Source organism: Calypte anna, chromosome 11, assembly GCF_003957555.1.
Source record: "Calypte anna isolate BGI_N300 chromosome 11, bCalAnn1_v1.p, whole genome shotgun sequence".
NCBI classification, from domain to species: Eukaryota; Metazoa; Chordata; class Aves; order Apodiformes; family Trochilidae; genus Calypte; species Calypte anna.
The window spans coordinates 52,611-68,377 of NC_044257.1; the positions used below are offsets into that span (position 1 = coordinate 52,611).

Here is a 15,767-nt window from a genome sequence, read left to right on the forward strand (position 1 = left end):
AACACACATGAAGCCCAGATCAAAAGGGTTTAGATGGCCAGCTTCTACCCAGCTGGGTCCACTTGCCTCAGAAGTGCAAGCATCATGTTCCTCAGTGTAAACCTGAGGAACCTGACTCTTTTTCTGCAGATTTCTAATCCCCAGGCTTACATATTCTGTGGGTAGGAAATGGAGTGGGTCAAAGATGGGGAGAATGTTTTCAGGGTGCTTCCTTCAAAAGCAGCAGGACTTCAAGCAGGCACCATCTCTACCAAAGCTGTGGCTCTGTAAAAAAATTAAGCCATTCTACATCCTATTCCTGCTCCATATCCTACCCTTTCCTTTATGGGTAGGATAGCCATAAAGTATCCTTTATGGGTACCCTTTATTGGGCTCTTCCACAAGTGTAGGAATTATCTCTCTGACAGTTTTGCTTTTGGGATCAGTACAGCCATGCTGATCTTAGTTACTTCAGGCTGCTGCAGGAACCATACCTAAAAGCATTGAGCTTTCCTGCCAGATCCTAAACAAGGGACTCTGGCAGCAGCTCACCTGGCAAATGGTATTTAAAAAAAACACATCAGAAACTTGAAAAATATGTTAACAACAACAAGTTTTGCTCTTGATTTTGAAGAAATGATTTTTTAGAAGACAAGGTCAGATGCATAGCCTGCTGTCTCGTTTATAATTAATGTTTTAAGCTCTCAGACCAGCTTCTCCTGTGCACAGCTTTCACATGCAGCTATCAGGCAGCCACTGAGTAGTGAGAAGTGCTGCCTTTTGTAGCATCTTAATGCTAAAAATGAAAAAGCCTTATTATTCAGCTTCTACTTCAAGTCCCCAAAAAAACTTCTTTGCTGCTATTACTGTCTTACAGAGGACTAAGCATGAATACTTTTTTCTTAATGCAAATCTTAGCCATTTTATTCCTCTGCCAGCAGTTGGCATGTTTCCTCTTACAGATTCCTTCTCAAAAGTGTCATTGAGTGCTGGAGCTCCTGGCAACCTCTCTGGAATATCATAATATTTAACAGCATTCACAGGTGCCTTCAATGCAGAGATTCAAAGGAAAAGAGTTTCCCAGTGATATTCCATAGTGGAATTGTCTTGAGCACATGGCATGATTTGGGACCATAGCAGGGGCTATTCCATATCTTCTTTTCCATGATCAGTCATCCTAGAATCACAAATTGGTTTGGGTTGGAAGGGACTTTAAAGATCATCTGGTACTAAGTCTCCTCCATGGACAGGAACACCTTCTCCATCATGAGATGCAATGAAAACTCAGTTCTGGTCTCAAGAGAACTCCTTCCTCCTAGAAGAACAGAGGTTTTATCTGGCACAAACATACACAGAGACAATTTTCACAGAAGCCATGGAATGAAACAGATCAATTGGATCATGAGTACACGATGAATTGACTCTGACTTGTTTTATTTGATTTGACATCTGTTTTACACCAGTGTGCAAGGACAAGAAAGCTGTCATCATGCCAGGAAGGAAGAAGCACTCACAAAGGCAAAAAAAGCAAACAAAACCCAAAACATTAGCTTGTGCTTTCTTCATGGGCTGTGCAAACTGAGTTGCACACATACTGCACCTCCTCAAATGCCAGCCATACAAGTGACACTCCCTTATGGCTATTTGTAGCTCTTAGCTAATGTCTAGGGTGTGAGATAAGACATGGGCAGTGCTGCTGCTTGTGAAATTGGCCTTAGCCCATACCAGCTCTTCTTTATGTTTTGAGATATGTCTGGGAAAAAAAGAAATTACCTTCAGGGAGTTGGTGGTATTTCAGGATCAAACATTTAGCAAACCAGTGCACGATAACTACAAAGCAAATAAAGATGTTAATCAGTTGCATGGATAAAAAAGAAATAGACAAAGTATAAAACAAACTGCAGAAACCAGGCCAAAAAAAGCTGGGACAGGAAGGGATCCAAAAGGTCTTTTTTGTTTTGTGGTACAGATTGTTTTTGTAGTTATATCAGTGTTTCAGATTTGCAGGAAGCTCCTTTCAGTCTGCCAGAAAGAATAAAAGATCCATCCAGAGGAGAATTTGAGTGATTTGTTTTAGCATAGCTGAGTTACAGTGTTCAAACAGATAATAAAAAAGAGGAGAGTGAAAGTTAAAATGCTTACTTTGACCTGATAGAAACAAACCTGGGAGCATACCCTGATATAAGTGTCACCAAGAAGAACTGGAGGGCAGTCAGTGATATGATGCCTGATGCAGCACAGGCACAGCTGCTTATAGTGGACCAGCTTGTCAGGTGAAAACAGATTTGACTCAAATTCAGCATTATTGATCAGAAAGCACTTAAAAATCACCAGCTAGAATCTTAAAGAAATCGTAGAAGTTTGTTCCAGATTTTCATAATATAAGTCACATTAAAAATGAATGACAGCTCCCAGCAATGCTTTCCAGGTTTCCATTTTCAGCTTCAGCCCGAGCACTGAAGAGATGGATAACTGGATTATTTTTGGTGCAAAGTGGGGTGATAATGTCACAGCACAGTTTTAGGAAAAAAAGAGTTTTTTGTTTACAGAGCTTTATGAAAAAATTGAGAGCCTCCAGTGAAATGGGTTACTGGAGTTTCATAGCTGGGAGATCACATAACTGGATCCATTTTAGGGGGAACTGAGGCAGAAAACAACAGAATATCTTTTGCAGCACTGTCAAGATGTGGAAAACAAATTGCAAAAAACCCCTAAAGCTTAGAGCTGAGGGAAACCACTTGTTCAGAGGAGGCTTAGACACTTGGTGCAGACAGAGAAAGGTCTTTACCCAGTGTGAGGAAATAATGGGGTTTTTCCTTACCTGGGGATGTGTCCATTCATTTCAAAATTTGCTTCAGCATTGAGAAGAGGCACCTCAGAGTCACACCCCAGCAGCTGCCCACTCTAAAACTAAAAGGGAACACATATGGCATTCACTTCAAATGAAAATTATTGGTCTAGGTGTTGTACACCTTAAACCCAAAAGATCCTGGCATGGGAGGAAAGAGGGTTTCTTCAGTCTCACCCACATCTTTTTACATAAAATTGGTGAGATCTGCTGCTTCACATCAGACAAGGTTTGTCTTCTGCACAGAGATGGGCTCAAACTGAGGCAGTTTAAGGCCTAGAGTCAAAAATTAATTTTTTCTTCTCTGGATTGAATTATAAAGGGTTTTGGCCATATATATCGAACTGAAATTTACTGAAATCAACCTGATATATATATTAGAACTGAAATGATGTGTGGTCAAGCCCTTAGTAACCAGTGGAAAAATCTCTTGCTGACCTTCCAATTCCAAATTTCTCTGGTATTCAGCATCAGATCTGTGTCAGCCACCTACAGCTATGGACTGCAGTGGCCTGTATACTCAGGTGTAGCAGATTCAGCCTCCAAAGAATTGTCTTTTATAGTAAAAAAAGCAACTTGGTCTATTTTTTCCACATTTTTAAAAAGAAATAAATATATTCTTTTGATGACAAGTGCCTCAGAGACTTTCATTGAACTCTTCAGGGAATTTTTTCTTCCTACTGCATGAAGTTCTGGCCACCTTGGCTGTCACCAGCTCTCAGAGGAGCATCCAACCAAGGTGTCTGGATGCACAATAGGGTCCTGCCCAACATTTCTACTAAGAGGTCAAGGCTGGTGCCCCCACCTGCAAGTTGGTGGCTCTGATTTCAAGTCAAACCCAAGCTAAGCCACCATGTTTGCTCAGCTTCCAATTCCTGCTTTGATGAGGCTTTTTCAGCAAACATGGCCAGAAGGGGAGGTTTGTTCCAAACGTGGCATCTGGCTGAGTTCTCTGTGTTTCTTTCAGTGCCATTCTATACCTGGGACTCCTCCAAGGCCACAGCATTGCTGTCATCCTGAGTGCCTGAGTGCATTTTTGTTAATGTAATGTTCAGTGTTTCAGAAGATTTGGGAGAGACACTGGTATCTGTCTGCAGCCTCCACAGTGCTCAGCTTCTGCCTTCTCCCATCATTTCCCTTACCAGAAAAATAAAACCAAAACCAACAAACAAAAACACACAAAACCCCCAAACAAATCAACAAAAAAAATCTCCAAGTGGATTTTCTTTCTGAGCTGACCCCAGCCTCAAGGCATCTGTAGTCTTCACAGATGTGAAATAAATAATTGCAAGGAGATTTAATAACTACATAAACCAGCCAAATTGCATGGGAGGGAAATAAATAAAAATTCATATATTTCCTATTGAAAAAAAAAGGTTACGGTACAAAAAGCAAGCCTTTTCTAGGGTTGTTATTTTTAGTGGGTAAACTGGCAGAACTGCTGGCTCCACATGCAGTCCCCGGACATCTCCATCCCTGCCCTGTCCCCTGATGATGCAGAGGATGCTGAGTGGTGCCCCACAAGTGGTGCTGGAGCCCATCTGTGCTCCCCAGCCTGCACATCACGTGTCAGCTCCTCAAGCAGACCCAAGTCCATCCCCTGGTGCTGTTCCTGCTTCCACCAGGATACACACAGAGAGGGGGGGAGAGGAGGGAACCCGGTTGCCTCGTCCTAGACCCCACTGCCACGTGTGCCCCTCTCTTGCAGGCACAAAGGCACGGGGGGGGGGGGGGGTTCTGCCCTGACTTCCAGCATGAAGGCAGCCCAGAATGGGAAGGAAGGGGCTGAGCTCAGCTTTGCTCTGCGAGGATTTCCTCAGTTTTGCTTCTAGGCTGAGGAATGTCTGACACTAACTACATCCAGATGTGCCTCTTTGGACATTACCGAGGGGATGTGGGATCCGCGCGATCGGATGGGACGTGAGTACCTGTTTTGTGTCTTTGTTTGATCGGGGTGTGCTGGGGGGAGCTGGGCAGCCAGAAGTGTGAACTTCAGACTGTCTTTGTTCCTCTCCTTCCCCTCCAGCCTGCAGCTTTTCTTTTTGCCTTGTTGCTGCTGCTAAATGCAGCGATCTGGATGGTGATCGCTAACACAGGCTGCAGGCTCTGGCTCTGCTGTCTCTGCTTTACACTGTACTTTCCAAAGACCCTTCTGTGTGTGTTTTAGGTTGTTTTTTAAAGGAAAATGTTTGGGGCTTCTTTAGAGAATGCCTCCAGTGCTGCAAGACAGGGTTTCTTCCAGCCATGACTGTGTTCCAGTGGTGGAACATTCCCAAGCTGTTCCTCAGCAGGAAGAGGACGTGAATCCCCCACACTCTTGGGTGCTCGCAGCAATATTTGGGAACTTTCAAGCTCTTCAGTGTCCCTAAGAGGGAGAGTTCACCCCTCCAACGTGGTGAAATGAGCAGTTATTGACACTATTTTTTTTAACAGCTTCTGGGCTAATTCTGACAAACTTCTGCCTTGGGGATCATCTTGAAATCCGTGGAACAAGTCAGCACGGACTCCCTGTCCTACTGGGGTCTGAGTATAACAATTGAGTCCATGGAACTGGAGCTGCTGGCTTGGGGCTCATCAGGCTAATTCTGTATGAGATCAGAAGAGGGTCTGGGAGCCAAGAGCTGAGCAGTCTGGGGAGGGCTGGGAGAGGAGGGCAGCTGTTTCAGCGGGGATTTTTAACAAGCCTCCACAAGCCTGCAAGGCTTTATCCTCCCCCTGCATCCAGGGCATAGAAATGTTGGCAAGAGAGAGGGAGAGCAAGTTTTTCCCCCTGTGCTTAGCTGTGTCAGAGGGGTCTGTCTCCCCCAAAGCACTCCTGGTGTGAATTAACCTGCTGAACTCTCTGTGATTCTGAAACTCACCCCCCCCCTACACGCCAGCCTGCATCTGGATTTTAGGGAAGTGCCTCCCCAGGCTGCTCAGCCTACAGAGGGTGACTGACTGCACATTCCCTTCTCCTATCTGGAAGGCAGCTGAACACTCTCCTTAGAGCTGTGGCTCTAAGTTTGGAGTTTCCCTTTTGCTGAGGCCCTCCATGGTGACACAAGTAGCAGGACAGTCCCCTGGGGGCACTGCCTGATGCCATGTCCTGCCCCAACACAGCAGAGCTGCCTAAAGACTTTTGTTTGAAGCAGTGACTGCACCAAATGTCTTCTCTGAACAAGTAGTTTGCCTCAGCTCTAAGCCTTCAGGGTTTTTTTGCAATTTGTTTTCTATATCTTGACAGTGCTGCCAAAGAAATTCTATTGCTTTCTGCCTCAGTTTCCCCTAAATTTTGAAATAGATCCAGTTCTGAGATCTCCCAGATCTCCAGTTCTAAGATCTATGAAGCTCCAGTAACCCATTTCACTGAAGGCTCTCAATTTCTTCATAAAGCCCTGTAAAAAAAAACCAAACTAAACCTCTTTTTTTTTTTTCCCTAAAGCTCTGTGCTGTAACACTAACACCCTGTTTTGCACCCAAACCATGCCACATGTGCACAAATCACTTACCACCACATCTGCAGGATGATGGGAGGAATGGTGCAGGTAGCCAGCGTTCCTGAGAAAATGCGGACAGTCACAGGCAGCATTCCCAAGGTCCTGGGGATAGTCACAGAATCACAGGCAGTGTTCCCCAGGTGATGGGGACAGTCACAGGATCACAGGCAGCGTTCCCAAGGAGGTGGGGGCAGTCACAGGATGACAGGCAGTGTTCCCAAGGTCCTGGGGACAGTCAGAGGATCACAGGCAGTGTCCCCAGGTGTGGGGACATTCACAGGATGACAGGCACTGTTTCCAAGGTCCTGGGGACAGTCACAGGATGATAGGCAGTGTTCCCAAGGTCCTGGAGACAGTCACAGGATGACAGGCAGCATTCCCAAAGTGTGGGGACAGTCACAGAATCACAGGCAGTGTTCCCAAGGTGATTGGGACAGTCACAGGACCACAGGCAGTGTACCCCAGGTGATGGGGACAGTCCCAGGATAACAGGCAGCATTCCCAAGGTGATTGGGACTGTCACAGGATGACAGGCAGCGTTCCCAAGGTGATTGGGATAGTCACAGGATGAGAGGCAGTGTTCCCAAGGTCCCGGGGACAGTCCCAGGATGACAGGCAGTGTTTCCAAGGTGTGGGGACAGTCACAGGATCACAGGCAGTGTTCCCAAGGTGATTGGGACAGTCTCAGGATGACAGGCAGCATTCCCAAGGTCCTGGGGACAGTCATGCAGGCTCAGTGCACAACCACTTCCATGGTCCCACTCCATTCCCCATTCCCAGGTTCCTTCCTGGGACCCCTGCATGTGACAGCAGACAGCAGCCACCTCCAGCCTTGGGACTCTTGCAGTTCCTCTGCATTTCAGTTTGTTTACTTCAAAAAAATCTTGTGTAAAAAGCTTCCCCAAGCAGGGTGAAAGCTGCCAGGAGGAGCAGCCATTTTCAAACAGCTGTTTAAGGTGTGTCTGGCACTGAGAAGATGAGGAGAAACTCTAATAAAATAGGACAATCCAGCTGAGAAGCTGATGAAACCACCTACATCAGGACTGGGGCAAACAGAGAGATAAAACAAGGACTCTGTGCTTATCCATTTGTTTACACTGGAGTGAAAAGCAGCTGAGATAGGAAAGTTGGAAACAGTCTTTGGAATGGAGCCTGCATTTCTGTGCAGCAGTCCAACCAAGGGAGCTTTTAGCCTCCAGGTGCTGAGACACAGCTAACAGCAGCAGTGCCAGTGTCCTGGTGATGCTGGCACTGGAACAGAGCAGGGATGCAGCAGTGGCCTGGGCCAGCAGTGTCTGAGCAGCACCATGTTGTGGGAATGAGTACCCTGAGCCTTTGCCCCTCTGCACTGTGTTCATCTGGCTCATGATCCCATATCCTGGAAGAATTTCTTTCAAAACTCAGCTAATTAAATCCTACAGCAGATTCTCAGTTCTTTTATAGACCTCAAAACTTTTCTGTTGTTGTTTTGTTGTTTGTTTTGTTACTTCATTTTTCTGGAGCTCTGCACTAACCTGTGGGCTAAAGGGCAAAAGGGCATCTCTTGTGTTTCAGCCTGCCCTGTCTGCTTCACTAGAAGATCAAATCATCCATTACAGGGATGTAATGGTGTTTGTGAAGAGCTCTAGGGTTGTAATGAAGTAAAGATGGAACCCTAGAGCTCCAAATGACACCTCTTCACAAACACCCCATAATGCAGAGGAGTCACCAAAACAGCTTGAAGCATAAACTTTGATGACTTATATATTGACTTTGTCCAGGGAAAACCAAACCAAACTAACAAAACCAAAAGAGGTTTTGTTATGCAGTCCTAAAACTCGTTACATGACACCCAATGAATGGATGGGAGGGGAGAGGAGCCTCTTCCCCTGGTCAAACACACTGACCTTTTTTTTTCCCCTCCAAACTTTCCAAAACCAGCTCAAACAGTTAAACCTGAATTATTTCCCAAATGCTTTTGTACGTGGGGCAGAACTAGACCAGACCTGGAAGCTGACACCTCTCCCTCTGGGTACCCCCAAAGAGCCCAGACAACTGTGTAATGCAAAATGAAGACAAAAATTTCACCTGCACAAGCTGAGAGTTTGCAGCCTTGGCTGTGGTGCTTCACTTCAGGTGCTTGTACAGGAGAGGATTGGCAGCCCAAAGCAGCTACAAGAGAAAAAACTAGGGATGCTGGCAGCAAACAGGATCATGTCTGCCTGCCCAGCTGTGCATTTAAACTAAACTGCTGCAGACACAGAAGTCAAACAGTTTCTCTCCTGACTCTCTGGGGCTCAGAGGATGGAATCAAGGGAGAGTTGCTAGGATGATGTGGTCACCAGAGCCTCCAGCAGTGCAGACTTCTTGCTGTCAGCATCCTGGGCTGGTGGGATAAAGCTAACATGCACACACCTACTTTCCACAGTCTGAGCTGGAGGATCAGCTAAGGTTGCTGATCCCAACAACCTTAGCTACCAAACAGCTAAGGTTGCTGTTGGGTTCTTGAACTGCATTAGAAGGAGGCAACAGGGTAATCTCCTGATTTACTCCTGTTGAGTCAACAAGGTTTATATATAAAAAAGGTATGCTTTTATAGATATATTTATATTTATATATATAAAGCATCTATCACCATATTGATAAACATTCTTTGGAACCACTCTGACAGCAGAGGTAAGAACAGGAGTCAGCCTGTTCGTACCTCAGCACTTCTGTTTCCAACCAATTTAAAAAAAAAAAAAAAAAAAAAAAAAAGAAGACTTTGCTGGAATTGAGGCAGGAGAGGGCCATGGGTGCAGAGCCCTCTGCTGCTCACCAGAGCCCTGGGCTCAGCTTCCAGCCTTGGGTGTTACAACCCAGTGACTGTTCACAAGAAATACCAACATGACATGAAAACAAAGATCCAAAACCTAAAGCATCTCTTCAAAGCACTCCCACCACCCAGAATTTTCCAAGTTCTCCTAAGGATTGCAAAATAACTCATTAATCCCACTGGTGCTGGATTCCCAACACTTTATCTAATTTTATAGAGAAACAGGGAACTCATTCTCCATCACCAACCCTAGCCCCACACACATGTGTAGCCCTTCCAGTGCCCAGCCCAAACCTACCAGTGGCAGCTTCAGCTTCAGCAGGGAGAAGAGCCAGGAGGAAACTGAAAATGCTTCACATGCAGTGGGGCAGCAAGTTGATCCACGGAAAACCCACACCAGTGCTTGCTGGGGATGGATGCTCCCATAAGCTGGGCTGGGACAAGCATGCAGCAAAACCTTGCCATGTTTTTGCAGAAGGTTTTCAGCTGGCATTGCTTTCACAGCTTCTTTTTCTGAGGTTGATGGGCTGAATAACCTCTCCTCAGGGCACAAAGCAATGCAGCACAATTACCAAGGCTTCTTGACTGAATTCAGGAACAGGATCCAGAGGCTTTTCCCCACCTGGGCCCCACCATGTGACCAGAAATGCCAAGTGATGGAGAAGTGTCAGCTGCTGCTGCAAAAGAAGGACATTTTAGGATGAGTTCAAGGCTTCACATCATTCAACTGTTGATAAAGAACTAGTAATTACAAAAAAAAAAAAAAAGCATAATTTAGCTGCTTTTCCTGCAGCACTCCTTGGCTGCATTTCAGAATCCTCCTCTCAAATGAAAACTAGGCAAAGGATTGGGCCTGAGCACACAGGTTCCTTGTCTGGATGCTCACCAGCACCAACCCCTTCCAGATTTCAAGCATTTTGTGGCCTCTCAGGCCATGCAGGTCCTTCCAGCCCATTCCCTACATTGGGTGTCCCCATGTGGCCACCTCATGCATGGATCTGGGACATCTCAGCCTCTTCCTAAGGCCCAGCTCAGTCCATTAACATTGCTTGCAGTGTTAGAAGGAAATATATAACAAAGACTGCAAAATCTCTACAATTAATCAAGGAATCACTTTGAGAGCTGGGAAATTATTTTGAAAATGAGATGTCTTTATTCAGCACTGAACTGGTTTATTCCAGCATGGAAACTGCTGTTTCAGATTCTTTCAATAAATGGAAAGACAGAAGAAAATTTGGGCTATTAGCCCAGGCTTGTAACAAGCCAGTGATTTTCTTGGCTATTCCAAGGGAATTTATTGCCAGATTCTGAGATGCTGGCAGGATAAATCTGTAAATCATGGAAATTACAAGTTTCATGACACACACATTATATTCCAAACCCTTGCTGATGTAATTAAACACAGAAAAGAGCCAGAACCTTCATCCAGCTCCTTAATTACTATCTGGAGCCTGGCAGCTGAAGTAAGATCAAACTTTTGCATAGGAAAAGATTAAAAAAAATCTATTACAGTGGGGAAAGAGACTTTAGGAACAGCTTGAGTGGAAATCCATAAAAATCCCAATATTATCATGATCCATCCCACCAGGGACTCCACATCTCCTGCTCACTCTGGAGCCCCCGCGCACAGAGCTCTGTAGCATCTCAATAATCTGTATCAGGAGAAAAAACACCTCAATTTGAGTTCTTCTGAGTTTTTCAAGAGGGGGTCCCTTTTTTCAGTATCTCAACAGCACTAAGCAAAAAATCTTGCTGACGATGGGCAGAAGAGGGACAGACTTGCAGGTCCAATTCAGGAGTAAGTCCTGGGTGGGGTGAGACCAAGCCTTTCACCACGTGAAGCTTCCCTTTCAAAATTATTGAAGGCAACATGAGGAAGATCCTGCTGAGAACCATATCTTGGCAGATTAAATGATGATTTAGAACAAACCTGAAGCACAGTGGGGTGCTGCAGAGCATCACAACCAGGACTTCCCAAGGATATCTTGCACATGACAGCTGGAAGATGCAAACTAATATCCTCTATGCATTAGAAAAGCCTGTTTCACCAGGCAGAAAAAGCATAAACTGCTCCTGATTATTATAAGCATTTTAACAAGCATTTAGGAAAGATCAGGAAAAAAAAAATCCACAATCCTGATACCAGTCCCCAAGTTTTGCTGGTTCAAATATCTGTGTAGCCTAGCAGAGAAGTGAAAAGTACAGTAAAAATTGTTTTAAAATAGCAACAAGTGGAGAAAACTTCAGCAATTAGAGGCAAGAAAACAGCCTGAGGAAAAAAAGCATGGTCATCAGGGCAAGGAGGAAGTGATTTGGAATCCACTGGGAATACAAAGAGCCTTACCAAGGCTCAGAGAAGTCTTTTGCTAAAATACTGGAGACAAAGCAAATGAGGTCAGTAAATATTCTGGAGCTGTGCTCGAGAAAAAGATGGCTGATACCACACAATGATGAAATACTCTCCATTTCAACAGTAACTTAGAGGTGCAGTTAAGCAGTAATGAAAAAGCAAAGTATTTTAAAATTATGAGGTCCAGGGAATGGGCATCTAAGAATTTTAAAGGGGATGGCAAAAAAAAAAATAAATAATAAAATCAACTGGCTTATTAATTGTGCTTTTTTACTGGTCTTGAAATAGTAAATATTGCCTTGATCCCACATGGTCCAGAGATAATGCTGTGCCACAATTCTAATACTTCTAATCCAGACTCCTCAGTCTCATTTTGAGCTGTGGAAAGATAAATTTTATGGCTGATCCAAAACTGAGGGTAAATGAACAATGAGGGGCGGCTGCAGTCTGTCAGAGTGATAAAGTATTTGCTGAAAAGAGATGCCACTGACCTCAAGAGGGACCTGTTTTAAGTCACAATCTTGCTGATTGATATTCTTATCAAGCAAAGTGGTATTTGAGTCAGCAAAGTGGCTCCAGGGCTTGACTGGAGGCACAGCATCCATCTGGGGATGGCCCAGCTGCAGGAATAGATGGGGCAGGCAGCTGCAAAGCCCTGGCTTCTCTTTTCAACCTTTTCAACCTTCATTAAGAAGCTTTCCTTATGTGAAGTCACTGATGTCCAAGCAGGCAGCCTGTAAGCAAGACATTTGGGGTAAGGTTGAAGCCAAAAAAGGCCAGCAAAACTGTTTAGAGACAAAATCTTGAGTCTTTAAACAGCAAAGGTTTTTATTTTCGGATCTGGGGAACCCCCAGCTCGCACTGGACAAAGAGTTCCAAGGGTTAAGGGAAAGGGTTAGGATATTTATACATTAAAAGGGGAGGTTACACCATCCTGACATACATATACATAACAGGCGGAGTCTGGGCGGAGTCATCTTTTTGGGGATATGTCTCGGGGTCTTTGGGGGTCTTCAGATGAAGTAACGAAGTCTTCCTCAGGGTTGAACTTACCTTTCTTGCTTTCGATGACTTCATCCTCTTGTTATAGAGGATAATTGGACCTTTGCAATTATCTTCCCCTTATCTGCTGGCTATGGCAGCCTCATCCTGTCTTCCGTGCAGGTGTTTGCACTCCCCCAGTGTCTCCTAATTATCCAACTTCTCCAAGACAGAAGTTAATCCCGTTGTCTCAGCTGCTTTGTTCACTTCTTTACACAAACAGCTTGGCCTGATCCACTCTCCTTACAGGAGTTAATCCTGTCAGGATCTTTTCTCTTTTTCAAGGTGACCAAGACAGCACACAAATATAGCTTCTGCTAAGACATCACTGGCAAGACAGAGCTGTGCACTGCATGCACACAACAGCAGCAGTGGCTGATATAAGAAAAATTCTGCTCACTCAGGGAATAATTTTTGAGTAGAACTCAACTTTCAGGACTTGGAGCAACTGCCAGGTCCTCTCTGTTCAGCTCAGTTTGCTGAGCTGCTGGGAGAAAGGGCAGGGATAAGAGGACCTGCCTTTGCTGCAGCTTCAGAAACTTGGGCAGCTCTTTCTCTGAACTGTGGTTACATGCTGCCTTCTGTCTCCTTACAACTCATTCAATACTCTAATTTTAATTTTTTTTGGTTGTTTTTTTGTTGCAGTTGACAAACAGATCAAATGAGGCAGATCATCTCCAGGAAAAGTGTAAGTGAGGAATCAAATCTTGCATTTCAAAAGGCAACATCATCTCTCAAACTTGAGTAAAACATCCTCAATACCAGGATTCTGTGTATTGGGATTCATTTGCCCACCTCTTGCTTTCTAGTTTGGGTGATTTGGTAGAAGCAAAACACCCGAATCTCTTTGACCTTATTAATGGAAGATATGTATAATACTTTAATATTTTATAAAGATTACTGGCAGCAAAAGAGCCCTGTGTGCATCCAGCCTTGTGCCTAAAGTATTCATTTTGAAGGCACAAATCTTGGTGTGCAAGAGCTGGCTCTGTGTGTAGGGAAATGTCACCAACATGCTGCCAGCTCTGCACCTCCTCCTTTCCACTCAAAAGGGGTAAGAGCAGCAAGAAACAGTTAGAAAACCAAGTTAGAAAAAAAAATATCTAAAAAGAGTGGCATGGTTCATCATTTTCCACCTTTTTTTTTTTCCCCTGATGCCGTGAAATCTCTGATGTGTCAAAAAGAGGGGTTGTGGGAGGAAGGGCTGATTCCACCTTGTTCTTCAGGAGTTGTTCTCAGGAGGATGACAGCTTGGTGACTTAACTCACCCAGATCAGTGTCAGGTTTGCAAGCCCTGGTGCCTTTTGGCAAGTTCCTTAAAGTGTCTCTGTATCTGTATGAGTCCAATTCCTGTTGCTGTCAGGTTTTTTTCTTCATGGTGTTTGAGTTAGCCTTGCCTGCATGCTTCAAAGCTGCCAAGTGGTCCTTGCTGACACCCTGTGTTTATTTACAGATGAACATTGGTGCCAGGCAGCTCAAACATAGCTTTTAACAGCCTCAGAACCACCCTGAGACAATGAGAGTTCATCTCAAAGGGGATGCCATCTGTACCCTCTTCCTGCTGGTAGCACTTTGCTTTTTGCTCTACTCCCAGCTGGAATATTTAGTCCCAGCAGGAAACAAAGAACAGAGACAGAAGAAGCCTTCAGCAACACCAAAAATATTTTCTGACCACCAAGCTCCTCCTTGGAGACTGATGCCAGCAGAGGTACCCAGACCCCAAGGAACATCCAGTGTCAGGCAGACAGAAGTGGCCACCAGTAGGGTCCAAACCCCAACTCCACCCCCGTTCACCACTTTTGCCTTCAACTTCAAGCAATATCTCCTCAACAAGGATAACAGGAACTTCAGTCTCCTCATTAACCAGCCCAAGAAATGCAGGAGAACCCCTGGAGGTCCTTTTCTGCTCATTGCTATAAAATCAGTGGTTGAAGACTTTGACAGACGTGAGATTGTCCGGAAAACTTGGGGCAGAGAGGGGCTGGTGAATGGAAAGCAGATCCAGCGAGTGTTCCTCCTGGGAACACTAAAGAATAGGACAGAGCTGGGGTCATGGGAGACCCTGATCCAGCAGGAAAGTCAGATGTACCGGGACGTTTTACTCTGGGACTTCATGGACACTTTCTTCAATCTGACCTTGAAGGAGATCCACTTCCTCAACTGGGCAGCTGAATTCTGCCACAACGTCGAGTTTATTTTTAAAGGTGATGCTGATGTTTTTGTCAACATTGAGAACATTGTTGAGTTCCTTGAGAGACACGACCCCACTGAGGACCTGTTTGTTGGGGACATCATCTACAACGCCCACCCCATCCGTGTCCCAAAGAGCAAATACTACATCCCAGAGACCATGTATGGGCTTAGCATCTACCCAGCCTATGCAGGAGGAGGGGGATTTTTGCTGTCAAGCTCCACCATGAGGAAGCTCTCCAGGGCTTGCAGAGAGGTAGAACTCTTCCCCATTGATGATGTCTTTTTGGGCATGTGCTTGCAGAGAATCAACCTCAAACCCGTTTCGCATGAAGGGTTCAAGACTTTTGGCATTGTTAGATCTGCTGCTGCCCCACACCTACAGACATTTGACCCTTGTTTTTACAAAGATCTCATGGTAGTTCACAGTCTAAAGGTTGCTGAGATCTGGATAATGTGGAACCTGCTCCACAGCCCACACCTTTCCTGTACTCAGAAGAAGCAGGTGAAGAAGCCTTTCCAATGGAAGAAAAAAGCTCAAATAACAACTCAAGCATCACCCCTCAGATAATGCAGGCAGACTGGAGCAGGAACATGTTACAAACCAGGTGAGAAAGGAAATCTGGAACTGGTGCAGCAGCCAAATGAACCAACTTCAGAAGCAGACTAATTTAGCTAATCTTATTTACTGTCTTGTTAAGAGAAGGTGAGAAACTATTGCAGGAATTTGCCAGAATTCTACATTTGCACACACATAACCTGTAGGTCCTTCTTCCATTAATGAATCCAAATATTCACAACAGTATCTTTAATTTATTCTTATTTATTAGATTTATAGTAGTGCTTAGTGGGCCAAGTGTGTAAAGGCACGTTGCAAAATGCAGTCCTGGGAGATTTTCAGCATTGTTAGAAATGTGAGAAATGAAAGAAAACAGAGAATAAGAGAAGAAACAGAGGGATCATTGTCACATTCTTACCTTGGCTTTGACTCACCAAGAAAATTACCAAACTACAACAAGTAAAGGAAATCAAGTCACTGCTGCCTGGTTGGCTTTCTGTAGGCCTCATAAGAGGAGAAGAGCAACA

General features: G+C 44.8%; 1 protein-coding gene across 1 annotated transcript; it reads left to right on the forward strand.

Annotated features, from left to right (window-relative positions):
- Nucleotides 1-14,007: 14,007 nt before the first annotated feature.
- Nucleotides 14,008-15,708, forward strand: B3GNT9 (UDP-GlcNAc:betaGal beta-1,3-N-acetylglucosaminyltransferase 9). The gene has a single exon (XM_008492672.2). The coding sequence runs from the start codon at nucleotides 14,008-14,010 to the stop codon at nucleotides 15,250-15,252; it is 1,245 nt and encodes a 414-aa protein (XP_008490894.2). The 3' UTR covers nucleotides 15,253-15,708.
- The last annotated feature ends 59 nt before the right edge of the window (nucleotides 15,709-15,767 follow it).